This window comes from Terrapene carolina, unplaced genomic scaffold, assembly GCF_002925995.2.
Source record: "Terrapene carolina triunguis isolate 2854851 unplaced genomic scaffold, T_m_triunguis-2.0 Scaffold250, whole genome shotgun sequence".
Taxonomy (NCBI): Eukaryota; Metazoa; Chordata; order Testudines; family Emydidae; genus Terrapene; species Terrapene triunguis.
Genome location: NW_020664601.1, coordinates 296,124 through 313,786, shown reverse-complemented (window position 1 = coordinate 313,786; position 17,663 = coordinate 296,124). Strand labels below are relative to the sequence as shown.

Here is a 17,663-nt window from a genome sequence, read left to right as displayed (position 1 = left end):
CCCCCCCCCCCCCCACTGGAAAAGCACCAGGTTAAAGATGGATTCCAGGTCAGGTGACATGATCACATGTCACTGCAAGACTTTATTATCCACTTGCCAGCACACACATATACAGGAAGACTCACAGGTAAATACAGCCATCTGCAGACAATGGTCCTGGTTAATGGGAGTCATCAAGATTCCAAACCACTATTAATGGCCCACACTTTGCATAATTACAATAGGCCCTCAGAGTTATATTTCATATTTCTAGTTTTAGATACAAGAGTGGTACATTTATACAAATAGGATGATCACACTCAGTAGATTATAAGCTTTGTAATGATACCTTACAAGAGACCTTTTGCATGAAGCATATTCCAGTTACATTATATTCACTCATTAGCATATTTTTATAAAACCATATAGACTGCACAACGTCACAGGAACCACTGGACTAGATGATCTCCTGAGGTCCCTTCCAACCCTGATATTCTATGACTCAGATCCACCCCCCTAACAGGGTCCTAGGACCCAGGTCCTGCATGCATGCTGATCTGTGTCTAGGGTGACCAGATGTCCCGATTTTATAGGGACAGTCCAGATTTTTGGGTCATTTTCTTATATAGGCTCCTATTACCCCCCACCCCCATCCCGATTTTTAACATTTGCTGTCTGGTCACCCTATCTGTGTCAGACTGATTTGTGAGTGGGGACTTGGGCTCACACTGCATCAGAGTCCAGTCTGAACGTGCAATATTGAGATACCCTGTCTCTCTGCCAAGTGTTCCAGTGCTAAGCTCCAGCCTCTCCCCCAGTCATGCTTGACCCAGCTGTGTAGAAAAGGACATTATTCCATCAGGGTTGGCCAGGAGTTGAGTCATTCAAAGTCAATAGCACCAGGTGACTCTCAGTGACAGTGCTTCATTGAGGTATCCGCTTTCACGGGCATGGCAGGGCAGCTGTGTGGAAACAGTACAATAGATTGTCTTTGGGCATGTTTAGGCTTCTGTTCAACACAGTACAAAATGGAGGCCATAATTTGATACTGACCTATCCCGCACTGCCGCACGTACATTGTAAATTCATCAATACATCCCTCATTTGTAGCCCTTGCATTTTGCTGTTGTGGAGAGAGGTTGTCAAAGCCACCAAGGTGCTGACGGAATTCACAAAGCCTTGTGATGTCAGGACAACAGTCTTTATAAGCTCCCAGGTTCAGCACCTCTAGCTAGCTGTTCTGCAGTGAAGGCATAGGCCTCCGAGGGCACATCTACACAGCAGCTCGGAGGTGCAGTTCCCAGCCCAGGAAGATGTTCTGCTCAAACTAATGCCTAAGAATAGCAGAGTGGCCAGTGGCTCAGTCCAGCTGTCTGAGTACAATCCCACCTGACCCCTCTGGGTATGTATGTGGGCAGCTAACCCGAGCTGCCACCCGTGCCATCACGAACACACAGTTATAGTTAGGCGCTAACTAAAGCGGAACTAGCTCATGTATGTCTACCCATGCTGGGAATTACACCTCCCCGCTGCATAGACATACCCTCAGAGGGTTACGGGCTCATCACCTCTGCCTCGTTGGGCTGAGATCAAGACCCAGGCCTTTGTGATGTTGTTGGCTCAGCAGCTGTAGCTTGCTGATCTGACACATTACAGCTCTCCAGGAGGTAGCACCTCTCACTTGCTGAGCTAACGTCAAGGCTCAGGTCTCTAGTGATACATCTACACAGCCAGCGGCAGCAAGCCTCTGAGCCCAAGTCAACAGACTCGGGCTCGCGGGCCTCACATTACCTTGTTAAAAATAGCTATATCCGTCTGAATATGTCCCCAGTGGGTCAGGCACGATTGTACTTACGTGGCTCGCCTGAGCCACTGCCCACGTCACCAGTTTTAGTGCGCTAGCTCAAACTGATCCGGGAAGCACCCTCCCAGCTGCCGTGTAGACACACCCGGTGCGGTCTCTAGCTTGCTGGAAGAATGTCAAGTTCCCGCTTTTGTGAAATTAGGGTTCACTTGCTTGGCTGATGTCAGGACAACAGCCTTTGGCAGCTCACTGGCGCAGCATCTCTAGCTTATAGGGCTAATATGAAGGCAAAGTTCTCGGCACAGTGACTAGCTCATCAGCTATAGCTTGCTGAGCTAACATCACAGCAGAGTCCTCCTTGTGGGCTACTTGCTGAAGAGCCATCGTCAAAGGGTCAGCGGGGGGTCCCAAGGCACCGCCCTCTCTCTGGCAGCGGTAATGCCTCATGGCAAGGATCCAGTAGCCACTGCAGCCAGTGGTTGTATCGCCCAATTGCAAGAGTCCAAGTAGGCTGCTTTCCCTACTGGCTAGGGTGCCTAGTGGTGAGTGTGGGGAGGGTAGAGGAACTCCAGCTCACCCTACTCCAGCTGCTTCCGACCTAGGGCCTTTCAAAACCAGTTACCCTGGTACAGGGCTCAGGGCTCCATATCCCCAAATGCATTCCCTGGGTCGCTTCCTACCCTTTGCTCTGTCTCTGCGATCCCCTCCGGTGCATCATCTCCTTCAGTCCCCGCGGTCGAAAGGCTTCCTGCAGCATAGCTAGGGAGCGTGCCCTCAGCGGTCTGGAGTCCCGGTGGCTTCTCAGCAGGAGTCTGCAGCACGCATCTATTCTCCTCCTCAGCCAGCCCACACTGAGCTGAGCAGCTTCCTTTTATATTCTCCCTCCACTGGGCACATGCCCACAAGAGTGAGGGAGCATGGCCTCTTGGGCCCAAAGCCAGTTTTTTAACCCCTGCATCACCAGTGTGGGGTTGATACACCCCATCACAGCAATAGCATTCTGGGTCAATACCAAGCATGCACCGCTAAGTTCTCTGGATCAGTTTCTCTAGCTTGCCCAGATGATGCCAAAGCACTGGCCTCTGTAGCAACTAACTCAGCAGTTTTAGCATGGTAGCCTGTTACCAAGGTCCAGGCCTGTCACAGCACCTCGACTCCTGAGCTTATCTAGAGACCCTCAGTTCTGTAAGACAACTCTATCAGCATTTGGCTGGCAGTCTGATGTCAAGGCAAAGACTGGGCCTCTTGGAGCTTGCTGGCTCAGCAGCTCTGGCTTGCTAGTCTGAAGCCAAGTAAAGCCTCTGTGAAAGTCACAGCCACAGCACCAGTGGTTAAAATAGGTCCACACAGGTGAGGGGAGTGCAACCATTGTGGTGACTGTAGATTGTCATAGGTATTGAGGTCTGCAGTGTTGTTGTAGCCATGTTGGTCCCAGGAGATCAGAGACACGAGGTGGCTAAGGCATTATAGGAACTGGTCCAATAAAATATATTAACTCACCTGCCTTGGCTCATAGGTATTGACATCACATTATGAGAGGACCTTGTGTCATCTCATGTGATGGGACATGGCATGTGAAAGAGAATGGGACAAAGGAATCAGCATAGCTGAACCTGAAAGGAATCCACGTCCCCAAGTAGGCCTGGAGCCAGCCAAAGAGTGTGTGTGGGTATGTGTGGGGGTGGGGGGAACACTTGTGCTCCCAGCCTCTCTTTCCACTCTGTAGTGCCAGGATGGAAGAGGCAACTGACAAGGCCACTCTGTCTAAGGGAGGGGAAGTCAGCAGCAGGGTCTCCCTTCCTTGCTCCCCGAGGGGAGGGAGAGCTGAGTGAAACAGTATCTGCCTCCCCCCTCTCTCTGTCCCCAAGGGCATAGGGGGAACCAGCAAGGCATGAGGAGGAGGCAGACTGGGGCCTCCCAGCCTGGACAATCCTCCTGTCACCAGATGCGGCTGCTGCTGCTCTGCCTAGTGGCGGGAAAGACTCGGAGACCCATCAACTCCCCAGCCAGGCACCAGCCCCTCCTGCTGCTCCCACTTCAGATTCTCCCTCACATCACCTGCCAGTGAAGAGGCAGGAGGAGGGGGAACTCTGGGAGAGCCGAGTTCTCCTAAGCCTAGAAGAGAAAAGGCAAAAGCTCTCGCTCTCTCTGCTTTAAGCCGAGCAGGGGGAGCTGTGCTCCCTCATATGATCCCCGACTTTAAACTCTGGTTGATTGGCACAAGCTTATAAATTAATGGAGAGTCCTATAGTGGTTGCTGAAATCATCTGCCAGAACAAGAGGGCCCCACTGAGTGTCACCTCCCACCAGGAGAGATACAGGGGCTCCCTCTCCATCTGTTGTTGCTTGACCCTGGTGTGTCCTGCTCAGTTATTTCTAAACTTGTTTGACAGCAAGGTAGCAGCGCTCCCACCTTCCATTGTTACAGACATTCCACTTCCAAAAGAGGAGCCAGCCTCATCAGAGAGACGATCCCTGCTCTGCTGAGCCCTGAAATGTAGCATTTTGGTGGTGATCCTGTCTGAGAACATCAGGCAATTTCTCCATAACACCAAGATTTGGTCTCCCTGTCATGTCAGATTTTAAAGCCCAAAGGGACCATTATGATCATTTAGTCTGACCTTCTGCAGAACACCAGCCACTGAGCTTCACCCAGCCATGACTCAATCTGCTAGGCAGAGGGTCAGAATCTACAGGCAACACGAGAATAACAGCCTCGCTGCTGTTCTTTGCCCATCACTATGAGGGGCTGCTTGAAGGGGTGTACTGGGGAGGAAAAGCATTCTGCCCGGGGTCATGACCCTATCTGCGGCCTATTAATAGGTTGTGAGAGATCATGGCCACCCTCCCTTATATGGCTAGACAAAAAAGGGGATGGGAGCATCCTGAAAAATGTTTGTTGCAAAATGGCCTTATCAGTGTGGAAAAGGTAGAGAACTACTGAGACAGAGGACGTGGAGAGCCTAACACAGGTGTGTTTGGTTCAGCCATCTCACTGCTATCAAGCTGCATTTTAAATAATTATTTTCTAACTTGTTGAAAATTAGGAAAACCATAGACGTGAACTAAAGAGCTAGAGGAGGCAGCAGAATTTGATGATTCATGGACTGCAAAGTCTGCAGAATGGCGACCAGCCCTCCTCTGCTGTGCTCAGTAGCTAAGGCCTCACAGCAATACTGTTCTAGGGGGACTCTAGGGAGACTGTTGCTTCAGAAGATATCACTGCCACAGATTAACATTGCATTGGGTATTGGAGGCTGAAGCAAGGGCAGGCTGCCAATGGCCTCTCATGGGATGTGTGGATCCAAGTGAAAGGTCTGTGCTTGCTCCTTAGCTCCCTGAAGTGGAATGGTATTACAGAAGCAACTCAATCAGCAGACAGTGTGGAGGAAGCATCTCTTGCTGTGCTGGGGCAACACCTTCTGCTTGATGCAGAAGTGGCATTGAGCATCTAGCCCTGCTTGGGTTTGTAATGACCATCTTCTGCCCAGAGGTTGTCAGGTGCAGGAGGAAACGGGTTGATCCCCGTGGACCGTTTCCAGTCCACAAGAAATAAAAAGGTATCTAAAACCAGTTGGCCACTTGTCATATATTTTAAATGCATGAGGCAGGAAAAATAGGGAGATGGATTTTTGAGATAGGAAAGAACTTATCAGAGGTTCCTAAAAGGAATATCCTTCTCTCTGCTGTAGAGACCTGATCCAGCAAAGCACTTAAGCACCTGCTTAACTTTAAGCAGGTACCTGAGCAGTCCCATTGATTTCAACGAGACTACTCAGCTGCTTAAAGTTAAGCTCCGACTTAAGTGCTCTATTGGATTGGGGCCTTTTTGTCTTGTATAATTAAAGTTCAGAATAAGTAACTTGATGGCTAAGAGCCCCACTTTTACTGTTTGGTCACTGATGTGCATCTTGATTTACACTTAAGAAAAAGTCCCTAACATGTGACAAGAATATTAAACCACAATTTCAATTAGACCTTACTCTAGAAAAAGTGTGGTGTATAACTGCACCAGAGGTGTATAAACTTTGTATTGTCCATATTGTCATGAAAGACAGTATAATAAAACCTTTAAATGGCTTCATTTCCCACTGGCCTGTCATTTTTATATGCACACTTGTATAGACACATGCTACACATCATAAGCTGAATGACTAAAGGTTCATTTTTCTTCACATCCCTTTTCATAGGTCTCAGATGCCATATTTTCAATCTGGTTTTTATTATTTTAAGCTATTATTAGAAGCCCCACAGTGTTATGTACCAAAATGAAGTCACGGTGACAGAGAAGGGACTTTAAACAGTGACACACATGTCAGCCCCCATTAGTTATGTTTCATGCCACCCATCTGTGAGGCCCCACCTTGAATGCTGATCAGAGCAAATATGTTTTATTGTCACAAGGTGCATGTGTTTTCATAAAAAATGAGTTGGCCTTTTATATGCATAACAGCGATTTGTATGCTGATAAAACTCTTGTTACTAAATTGCAATCATGGTCCATTCCTACAGTATATATATTGGATCTGACTCACTTTAGGGGTGAAAGATATTACATTTTGCTTTTAGGCTTTCAAGATTTCTTAAAATGAGATAAATACAAGACAGTAGCAAACTTCCCCCTTCCCCAGTAGCTTAAAAAAAATAATTGGTCCAGTATCTAGATAAGACTGAATGATTGGGGGCGGGGGGTGTTAATCTACCAATGCATGCAATGACAGTCATGTGAGCAACTATGACCCCTATAAATATTTATATAATCAACAGCAAATAGCAGAGGAATTTATGAAGACTGTAAAACAGGTCGATGAACGCCATAGAGCTGATTAGAATTCCAGGCAGTGACTGCAAAACAGTGCAATTCACTGTTCGGAATTCAGTTTTGTCACCTCAGTAACATAAATATAGATAGTATTATTGCCTTTATGAAATAACATTTGGTACAACATTTTATAATTACCACAAAACACCTGAGGGTGTTAATTCTCACCTGACTGCATGGCCAGTCATGGCTTTCAGCAACAGCTGCTCAGAGCACACCTGCCATGGTTTCATTTATGTAAGCCCTGATTCAGTGCCCAATGAAGTCAATGGGAGTCTTTTCCTTTCCTTCGATGGGTGTTGAAATGGGCGCCTATTAAGTGCTAGGGATTCTACACACTTTCCTCCCTCCATCCAATCCCACATCTTGGCCTGTCTTTCTCACATCTCCTCATGGATGTCTAGCTCTCAACTTAAATGCAACATGACCAAAACTGAGCTTTTCATCTTGTCCTCCCCAAACTCTCCCCCCCCTCTTTCACCATGGATACTACCACCGTCCTTCCAGTCACCCATGCACGCTTCATCTTCAACTTGACCCACTCTAGACCCACACGTCCAGGCAGCGTCTCAGTCTTCCTGCATCTTCCTATATAACATTTCTAAGATCTGGGCTTTTCTGTCTGTCCAGACTACCAGTGCTCTTGTCTAGGCTCTCATGCCTTGGCACCGCTAATCTCTTCCTTTCTGACCTCATCTGCAACAAACTTGTCCTTCTCACATCCATTTAAAATGCTGATGCCTGGATGATTTTCCTAGCACATGGTTCTAACTACATGAACCTCCTCCTTTGAGCCCTTCCGCTGACGACTCCTCCTCCTCCTCCTCCGTATCCAACACAAGCATCTCATCTTCGCTTTTGAGGCCCTTTGTCTTTTAGCACCACCATACACAACAGATCTCTTACCTTAGTTCCATGCTGAGCCACCTCAGTCGATCAGTGAGGCCAGCCTTTATTACTGAGTAGTACACTTCTCACTCAGACACCTTTGTGACATCTCCCATGCCACCCCTTCCAGGTGGGGAAATCCATAAAGCTATTATCTTCTCCTCCATCAAACCCCTCCTTAAGACTCACCTCTATCACGATGCATTGCCTTCAGAACACTGTTGACAATGGCTAGCCAGGCAGGTGGTAACTGCTATGTATTATGCTCATACTCACCCTCCCCAGGCACCCCTATATGTCTATTTTATTCACCTGTGGTGTTCCATCATAATTCTAGACTATGAACTCTCTGGGATAAGGACTTTTTGTACAGTGCCTGGACCAACTGGCTCCTTATCCTTGATTGAGGCCCCTCACCACCACTGTAATACAAGCAATAATAATATGAAATGATGTCTACTCCAAAGAGCTTACATTCTACCCCTGACAGACAAGGAACAGGGGAAAAGGAGAGCAAGGAACAATGCACACTGTCTTCTCTGACGGTGAGATTCATCGCTCTGCAGGGAGCCTATGCAGCAGTGACAACCTATTTTTCTCCCTTACAGCTTAAATAGACCATTGCTTTAAAAACGTTACTGGTTTTTCCAGCTCTTTATATGATACCAGGTTGCAGCTACAGATCTGATTTATTTGCATGCCTCTTGTGAAAGGTCAGAAGGTTCCATGGCTTCCACAGGAATCATTGCAGAATGCCAGACAATATTATCCAATAACTATGGAATTAATTTGTGTCACCACTACATTCTCTGCAGTCAAACAACATTAGCCCAGGAGTTTCCCAATGCTCTTCCTATGCTGCACTTGCACCTTATCTGCTCGTGAAGCATCTGTAAGTGACACTGGATTTTATTTTCTAGGCCTTTGAGTTGGATCATCCATTGTTCATCAGCTAATGTTACTCAGAACAAGGTTACCAAGGAGAACTGTGCAGATCAGGGGCCCCCCAGCAGCACTGGCATTCAAGATAATTACTTGTGACCCTCTCCTCTCGCTCTCATTCCAACTACCTGTATACATAGAAGAGTTACCTTGGTACGAAGGAGTTACCTGGAGGTGAAGAGCGCTGTATTCCTTCATCAATCCCCTGTGTAAGGCCAGCTTTATAAGCAGTATAAGTGGCTGCCTAGAGGGCAGTCAGTCTCACCTTTTTCCATACTGTGACTCCATGTTATTAAAAATAAATAAATACATTCATGATTCCCCTCCCATTGAGCCATAAAGAAAGGGAGGGGGATTGTGCCTCACCCTGGACCAGTTCACACACAGCTTGGGGTTAAAAATCTATGGTTCAGAGCGCCATATCTAGGAGGTATTGTGACAAAGCATGGAGTCTTCACGACTAGCTGGTTGGAATTGCTACACTGGATACTGTCTCTATAAGGGTAGCTGGAATGGGGCCCAGTGGGATGGGAGGGAAGGAGTAAGAATTATGTACCTACGGTGCCAATGCTGCTGAGGGGCAGTCTTGCCCCTGATACACACAATCCCCTTATTCTGTGCTACGTGATTGATGAAAAATAGAGGATGCAATGCACAGGCCTAGAAAACAGAATCCAGGGTCATGTACAGACGTTTCATGAGCAGATAAGGTGTAAGTGCAACACAGAGAATATTGGAAAACTCCTGAGCTAAATGTTGTTTGGCTGGAGGAAATGGAGCAGTCACACAAATTAATTCTATAGTTACCAGATAATATTGTGTAGTGTTTTCCAATAATTCCAGTCCAAGTGAGGGAACTTCTGCCTTTTCATGAGAGGCATGGATATAAATCTGTTCCGCTCTACAGTGTGTTTTTCTCCTCAGTCTTCTACTTATTCTGCCACCTTGACCTTAGACTGGCAACCCTGCCCTCCCCAACCCATGATAATAATGTTCAAACGATGACCATGGTGCAGTGACATTTGGTTAAAATGTCTCAGCACTGGGGAAAGCTACAGATTTTTCTGCCAATACAGAAGTTCCCATTTTTCGAAACTCTTCATGGTGGGCAGGAGAGGTAGAAGACATTTAGCCACAGAGTGAGCTGAGCTGTATTTCTAATCCTGCTTCAGTCAGGTTTATGAATTTTACATACAGCCATCTGTTTATTTTTGGTGCCTCATGCTTTCCCCTGAGCTAAGGACAGATTCTGCCAGGTGCTGACCACTCTCAGTTCTCACTTTTAACCCACAGAAGAGCTGGTTGGTTAAACCAAAACAAACAGTTACACCACATTTTTTGATTTATGAAAATTGTATCAAAATATTTCCGGTTTTTAAAAAAGTTTTGAAATGTCATTGATGGTTTCCAAATCCCCCAAAATGTTGACCTTCATGAAGCATTTAGTCCCTCGCAGGGTTTGGACAAGAATAGATCCATCTTCATATCATAAGGAGGAGTTTATGGCTGACATCAAACAAATAGTTTCAAAAAATGCTGGATAGTTCCAAACACTCTGGTTTCCCTATTTGTCCTACTATTTACCCAGGAAAAAGGAGAAGGAATGTTAGGAGAGAGAGTCAAGTCCTCATCTAGCATCTTCTGCCTTAGAATTCTCTCCGCTTTGAATTCTAATGACTGTCCCACAATGCCATTGTTGCAAACCTAACAGTCCATCCCTCACAATGGTCATCTCCCCCCTCCCAATCCTATTTTTGCCCCCAGAACACCTTGTGTCTTTTTGGCAACATGGTGTGGGAGTTGTCAAGATTCTTAGCTAGCCTCACCTCTTAGGCCATGTCTACACTACCGCGGTAAGTCGACCTACGCTACGCAACTCCAGCTACGTGAATAACGTAGCTGGAGTCGACGTACCTTAAGTCAAGTTACCGCGGGGTCTACAGGAGAAAATCTCCTGTCGACTTACCTTACTCTTCTCATCAGGGGTAGAGTACAGGGGCTGACTGGAGAGCTATCTGCAGTCAATTTGGCGGGTCTTCACTAGACCCGCTAAAATGACCGCCAGTGGATCGATCTCAGAGTGTCGATCCCAGCTGTAGTGTAGACCTGCCCCTAGTCTCTGTCTACACCACAAAGATGTGATTGTAGTACGGGTAGGCATACCCAAAGCTAGCTTGATCTAGCTAGGACAAATAACAAAAGAAGCATAGATATGCTGGCATAATCTTCTGCATGGGCTAACAACCAGAGTACATACCCATGGTACCTGAAAGACTTGCACTCTGGTTGCTAGTCCATACAATCATATCTACACTGCTACTGTAACCCATGCTGGCTAGATTAAAGCTAACATGGGTATGCTTACTCATGCTACCATCACACCTTCACTTGCAGTGTAGACATGAGTTTCCTCACATGAATTTGTTTGGTTTCTAACACTTTGTGTTAGAATTACTTCAGTAGTATTCACTGTATCAAAATCCTGTTTTGTCCCTCTTTTTGCCATGCTAAATAGTGATCAAGGAAAAAAAGCCACAATAACAGGCAGTGCTAACCCATGCTTACATTGTAACATTCAGTGCAGGAACACAGGCCCAAGCTTTCTGTTGTGCCTGAGTCTACTCAGTGGAGCAGAGACTACGCCTCAAACACGCATCAATCCTCCACCACAGGCTGCAACAGAAGCTGTCTTCTTAGGACCAGGATATGCTGGCTCTAACCCTCGTGGTGATTCCCCAGCACTGTAGGAATCTTCAGTGACGGAGACTGGGCCAGTTATCATCCGCTTTGCACTCCTAGGGACAGAGCAGGGGAGAGAATCTGGACTATTGACTTTGGCTCATGATTTACCCCCCGTCCCCCATTGTCATCAGAACACGTGGCCTGATTCTGCTGTCACTCCTACTAGTATAGTCCAGCAGCAAATCCACTGAAATCAGCTGAGCTATACTCGTGTAAAGCCAGTGAGTGCAGAATCAGCCCCACAGTCTCTCCACACGATACATTACTGTGTAACTACTAGGAGAGAAGGTAAGCCTTGTCGTCGCCTCTATTGCCTCGCACTACCCTCTGCTGGCAGATAAGTCACTGGGAAGCATTATCTAGCCTGGCGAGAGAGCAGGTGTTCTGGCTGTGAACAGTGGCAAGTAAAGAGAGACTAGGATAGGAGAGCAAGACCCAACTTTGATTGAAAGGGTGGAATTCACAGGCTAGAGGAAACAAATGCCATTTTTATGCAGAATACATCTCCCCACCCTTCATCTCCTCCACTTCCCAGCATGGTACTTTCTCTTACACATAGTATCAATAGCAGCCTAAAGCCTAGAGGCGCAGCACAATTATGCAGACACCAAGGTTCAGAGGCCCTCAGTAAGTGTGATTGTATCCAAGTGCAATGTTTAATGGGTTCAGACCTGGGCGGAAGTGCCTGTAATTGCAGTCATGTCTGGGATTCTGCTACCTGATCAGAGCTGCCTTCAGTCCAAAGTATAGAAGTTACACAACGTGCGGGAGGAGGTGATGACTGAATTCAGTTTGTTATGGGGACGGAGCTCGTGTATAAGCGCTATGGAAGCTGGGCGCAGGTTTCTCTGGGTTTGGGAGGAAGGAAAACTGGGGAACTCCTGTGATGCCACCAATGCTTAATTTGTAATGAAAGAGGTGCCAGGGCTCAAGCAGGGTTTTTTTTGTTTTGTTTTGTTTTTTAAACTTTCATAACTGACATGGCAAGCCCAGAGGTGCCGGAGCTATGAATTGCCAAGCCCAGAGGTGCAGGGGGTCAGCTCTCGCAAGCCCTGGCACAAACTAAGCACTGAATGCCACAGTGCAGAGCTGAAGTGGCAGCAAAACACGGGGGGGTGGGGGAGGATATGAAAACAAGGAGAATTCCTTTTCTTTAGCTGAGCTGGGACGCAGCATCTGGCAGGTTCTGAGACTTTTTATATAAATAGGTACTACAGAGTGCATTGGAAGTCACAGGCCACTTTCATGATCTAAAGCACCAGAATGACTATAGTGTTACTGCAGTTTCTGGGCCACTACCATAGAATGCGGTTGCATTTTTGCTAAGGAACATGGGAGAGCAGAGGAATGCAGTGGAATTCCAAGTTGGGGCATACAGGAAAGCAGGAGTGTGCCCTGCAGGATAAATCCAACAAGACCCTTGCATTTGGGGCTTCCCTCCTTCCTAAAATGGAGCAGTAAGGAACACTCTAAATCCTGCAGAAGCTCCCCCGACCCTTTACAAAAACCCCTATTATAACCAGAGATGCCAGTTTCCATTAAGGTCTCAGAAGTCAAGGAAGAGTCATGCCACTGTATATGGCGTCATTTTGGTTCCGTGGTACATGAGGTGATTTAGCAGGCTGGAGTAGAGTTAGGAGTCAGGTTAAAGGCTGCCCTATATGCTGGGTAGCTTTGCAGTGTAGAGAGGTTTGTGGTATAGCTGCAGTGTGGGTGGGACTGACCCCGGACAGACGGCCCAGACAGAGCTTACACATCACTTTAATCCCATTTAAACCCTGTGGGATTTAAATGGTGTCTGCATAGCCCGTGTGGACCATCTGCCCGGGGCAAATTTCCTCCTGTGAGATCTACTATTCAAAGAGAGGTTTCAGAGTGGTAGCCATGTTAGTCTGTATCAGCAAAAAGAACGAGGAGTCCTTGTGGCACTTTAGAGACTAACAAATGTATTTGGGCATAAGCTTTCGTGGTCCTCATTCTTTATACAAAGAGAGAAAACACTGAACGTGTTTAGTCTGGGGAAATGATTTCAGACCTAATCCAGCAGAGCACTTAAGCACAAGCTGAACATTGAGCACATGAGCAGTCCAGGAAAACAATGTGACTAGTCATGTACTTAAAGTGAAACACGTGCTTAAGTGCTTTGTTGAATTGGCGCCTTAATTGCTAGAGTTAAAACATGTCCTGCTAAATCTGCAAGTGATGGAATTTAGGGCATGCCTACAGGGGGACACTCAAAAAAGTTAAGTCAAATTAACTGAACGTATGCTTTAACTTTACATTACAGCCTTCAGTTTATGTGGCTTAACTTTCCCGGAGCGTTCCCATGTAGACATGCCCTTTCTGTGCTGTGAAATCCTATCATGTATCAACGCTTTCCTTGGGAGTCCGTTAGGTAATGGCACTGACATAATGATGGTTCATAATACAGAACAGGCAGTCACCTGACAGCACCATGTGACTGTTTCTCATGTGAGTTGCTGCAGGCTGTGAGGAGCCTACATAATCTAGCCCAAACTTCTGAGATATACTGTAAATCTCTCCTGCAGCCTATGAGAGTTTGCACCCTATGAAGTGTGTGTTACACTGTGCCCTGCTGGGTTGTCAGTAACCAGGATTGAACCTGGAACCTCTGGATCTTAGCACATAAGTCTCTATTGCTGGAGCTAAAAAACCATCCGCTTCTTAGCCAAGGCCGTAGCAGGCTCATCAATTTCTCTATGCAGCCCAGCCACTACTGAAGGGGGACAAAGTGCTGTAGTGAGTGGGTGTGGGACAGACATGGCTCATTAACAGCTCTGCAGAGATAAGCTGACTTGAGGTCACCCTCACTCTTATTAGCCTGACACCTCTCCTGTGTGTGTTCTCCCCGCTGCCCCCGCAGCACTTAGCCACATTCATCATGGACAAGAGTGAAGCCATTGTGACAGTGGACGACGCCATCAGGAAACTGATGCAGCTCAACTCTAAAGAGAAGATCTGGGCCCAGGAGATGCTGTTGCAAGTGAATGACAAGTCCATCCGACTGCTAGACTGCGAGTCACAGGTAGGTCGGGAGCTTTCTCCTCCATGGCAAGATGCAAAACGGGCAATAGACTGCATTCAAAAGAATGCCACTTTCCAGCTGGCTGGGGAGGGGTAACATGCTTTTCTGGGTCTACTAAACTGGGAAGAATTAATACAAAAAAACGCAAAAGGGCTGGCTGATTTTAACCTATAGGACAGAAGGGTTTCTCTAGAGTTTGAGGGCACAGCAAGGTGGGACTGAACTAATTAACCAAACTCTCAGCTCCTTGCTGCTACGCTCATGGGTGAATGATAAGTCAGACCTCGGTGGAAGTGACAGGCTAATGGAGATTGATGGGTCCAGTCAGGAGTCGACAAAATGGTTTGGGTGGAATTCATCGTTGTTAATGATTTGTATTTCTGTAGCTCTAGGAGCCCCCAACAGAGATTGATGCCCTGGTGTGCGCGCGCACACACACACACACACACACACACACACACACACACACACACACACACTTACTTCCTGCCCCAAAGGGTGTACAAGCTAAATAGCCAAGCCAAAGGGTGGGCAAAGTCAAGAATAGAGCCCAGCTGTCCCGAGTCCCAGTTTCGTGCCTTATCCACAACAGCATCCTTCCTATCGGTGCTCCCAACCCAGCCCCATTTGCCTGTGTTAACGCAAGCCCAACACCAGTAGCGTAGCTGGGGGGGGAGTGGGGCAGCGGCTGCTCTCCCTCCGAGCACAAGTGGCGCCTTTTCAATTTCTTGGCACCTTTTTAATTTTTACTCACCCAGCGGCGCTTTTACTGACGGGGCGGCGCTCCGGGTCTTTGGCGGCAGTTTGGCGGCGGGTCCTTCACTCGCTCCGGGTGTGTTCGGCGGCACCAAAGGACCCGCCGCCGAAATGCCGCCGAAGACCCGCGGAGCGAGTGAAGGGCCCGGCGCTGAACTGCCGCCGAAGACCCGGAGCGCCGCCCCATCAGTAAAAGCGCCGCCGGGTGAGTAAAAGCGCCGCAGCAGGTGGCGCCTTTTTTTTGTGATCGCTCCCCCTGTTCCCTCCACCTGGCTACGCCACTGCCCAACACTGCTAGTTCACTGCTGCAGGCGGAGCACAGCAACAGGGTGACCTCTGTAGCACCAATATCAATGTGCTGTGTTGCAAGCCCAAGAAGCAGCCTGCGCTCTGGGACCCCATCCCCAGAAAGCAAGGTGGGAAACTCCACCTCCTCCTAGTTGGTGCCTAGTTCCCAGGCTCATTCGTCTTCCCCAAACACTGACGGGACTGTCTTCAGTATCAGACACAGAACTGCGGGGACATGGACTGCCGGGAGGCACCTGCCCTGTGAGGTCTCCTCCTCCCTGCAGCAGTGACTGCATGCGGCAATGCCGGGGATGGTGAGGTGTTATTTTAACACCACTCCCGTTTGCATGATGCCCTGTCCATTGTCTTACAGGAGGAGCTGGAGGACTTTCCCCTGCCGACGGTCCAGCTCTGCCAAACCGTGCTGAATCAGATGCGCTACACCTCCATCCTCCTGCTGGTGTGCCAGGACTCCGAGCAGCACAAGCCCGATATCCACTTCTTCAACTGCGACGAGGTGGAGGTGAGCAGGGAGGGAAAGCGAGAGGAGCTCTGGGTGGGAGAAGTCATTGCTGCTTGGGGCTAGATTTTCAAACCTTTCCCCTGCTTGGGCACATCAAGAGAAAAAACCAAGCCAGAACTGTGTGTGCAAATGACGGTGCAAGCCTCCATGTGCGGAAGCGAATGCAGACTGGATGCACAGATGCACAGTCTGCATGAGCTTATCATAAGCTGGCTCAAGTAAGGGTGCAGAGTGTGCAGAGCAATGAATGTTGTCATGCAAGGGTAGTTTGTACTGATCATTGCCTTTCGTTCCACCCTGTCTAACAGACTAAGAGCAGAGACATTTCACCAGAATACAAATTACAGCAGCAATGCTTCCCATCACTCCTTTTAGCTGGTAGGACTGGAGAGCATTCTGCCTGCCTTAACTGCAATGCCTGGCCTGTCATTTACTGCTGCTGGAGATCCCCTTCTCAGTCATAGCAGTGTAAATTGGTGCAGATCCACTGAAGTCAGTGCAACTGGAACGCAAGAGAATTATGTCAATATATCTGGAATTACTGGGAGAGGTTTTCCCTGCACCCCTGTCCATTTTGGACCCTCAGTTGCCTCTTGCAATCCTATCTCTCCCTCTTCCAGAGAGCCAGTATGCGGCTGTGAGGCTTTGTCATCAGGCACACAGTCAGGAGTGCAGCCAGGAAGCTCTCTCCTTATCTATGCTGAGATTTCAGCCCCACTTGAGACTGCAGCTGCCAGTGAGCAGCAGCAGTGCCTTCAGCTGCACTAATACAAACCCCTAGTGTAAGCTCAGTTTACCCTAGGGCAATACGATTTGTATCCCAGTTCCAAATCAAAGGTGCAAATCACCAGCGTAAGCACGTAACTACCCTAGCGCTTTGCACAGACACCAGTGGCTGAAATCCTAGGACATACGATGTCCAAGACTGCCCAAATCCTGCTGCTTCATAGCTAGTCACTTGAAACTAGTCCTCCTGCTTGAGAACCGGATCCTTTCACCTGCACCAGTATTCACACTGGCTGCTCAGACAGAGGCAGGGAGAGCACTACACAGTGAAACTGCCAAGTGCTGAGTTGACTTGTAATGCAATATGAGCACGTAGCCAGTGACATTCTCAGCCAGCTATTTCCCCATCATGCCACCTACATCCTCCAGTTCATTCAAAGCAAAGCCTTTATGAGATCACTGTTTTGTGTTTGAGGCGGAGATGGTCCACGAAGACATAGAAAGTGCACTCGCCGATCACAAGCAGGGAAAGAAGATACGGCCGCAGACGCTCAAGTAAGTGCTGCAGACAGATGGGAACAAATGCCCCCTGCTCTCATCAGCTACATAGAAAGCAGAACACAAAGGCAGACAAGGCTGTCCTGGATCAGTTTGAATCCAGAGACCAGGGCCGCCCAGAGCGGGGGGGCAAGTGGGGCAATTTGCCCCAGGCCCCGCAGGGGCCCCCACGACAATGTCAGAGGCTCCCCCCCGCCTCCGCCTTCCCCCACCCCCGGCGCCTCAGCGCACCTTGTCCAGGAGCAGCCTGAGCTCCTTCCCGCTCGGAGCCACGTGGTAAGGGGGCAGGGCTGCGAGCTCCGGCCGAGCTGGGGTAGCTGAGGTCCCGCTGGAGCCATGACGCTGCAAAGCTGTCCAGGGCCGCTCCTGGACGCGGCGCGCTGAGGTTCCGGGAGAAGGGGGAGGCGGGTGTAAGCCTCTCTGAGCCGGGCATGCCCCCACTCCATCCCCCCCACAGCCCTGACCCCCAGCTCCGAGCCCAGCCCCTCTGAGCCGGGAACCCTCCTATGCCATCCCCCGCCACAGTCCTGACCCCCAGCTCCGAGCCCAGCCCCTCTGAGCCTGGCACCCCCCCCCCCCCCCCCCCCCC

The 17,663-nt window shown here is 48.6% G+C and overlaps 1 protein-coding gene across 2 annotated transcripts in view; it reads left to right on the top strand.

Moving 5' to 3' along the window:
• EPS8L2 (EPS8 like 2) overlaps positions 1–17,663 on the top strand; it is a 131,812-nt gene that overhangs the window by 79,479 nt on the left and 34,670 nt on the right. For both annotated transcript variants that reach the window (XM_029912833.1, XM_026657619.2), the window contains exons 5-7: positions 14,062–14,223; positions 15,641–15,790; positions 16,992–17,071. In XM_029912833.1, the coding sequence (XP_029768693.1) occupies positions 14,062–14,223; positions 15,641–15,790; positions 16,992–17,071 (392 nt within the window). The remainder of the gene's footprint in view (positions 1–14,061; positions 14,224–15,640; positions 15,791–16,991; positions 17,072–17,663) is intronic.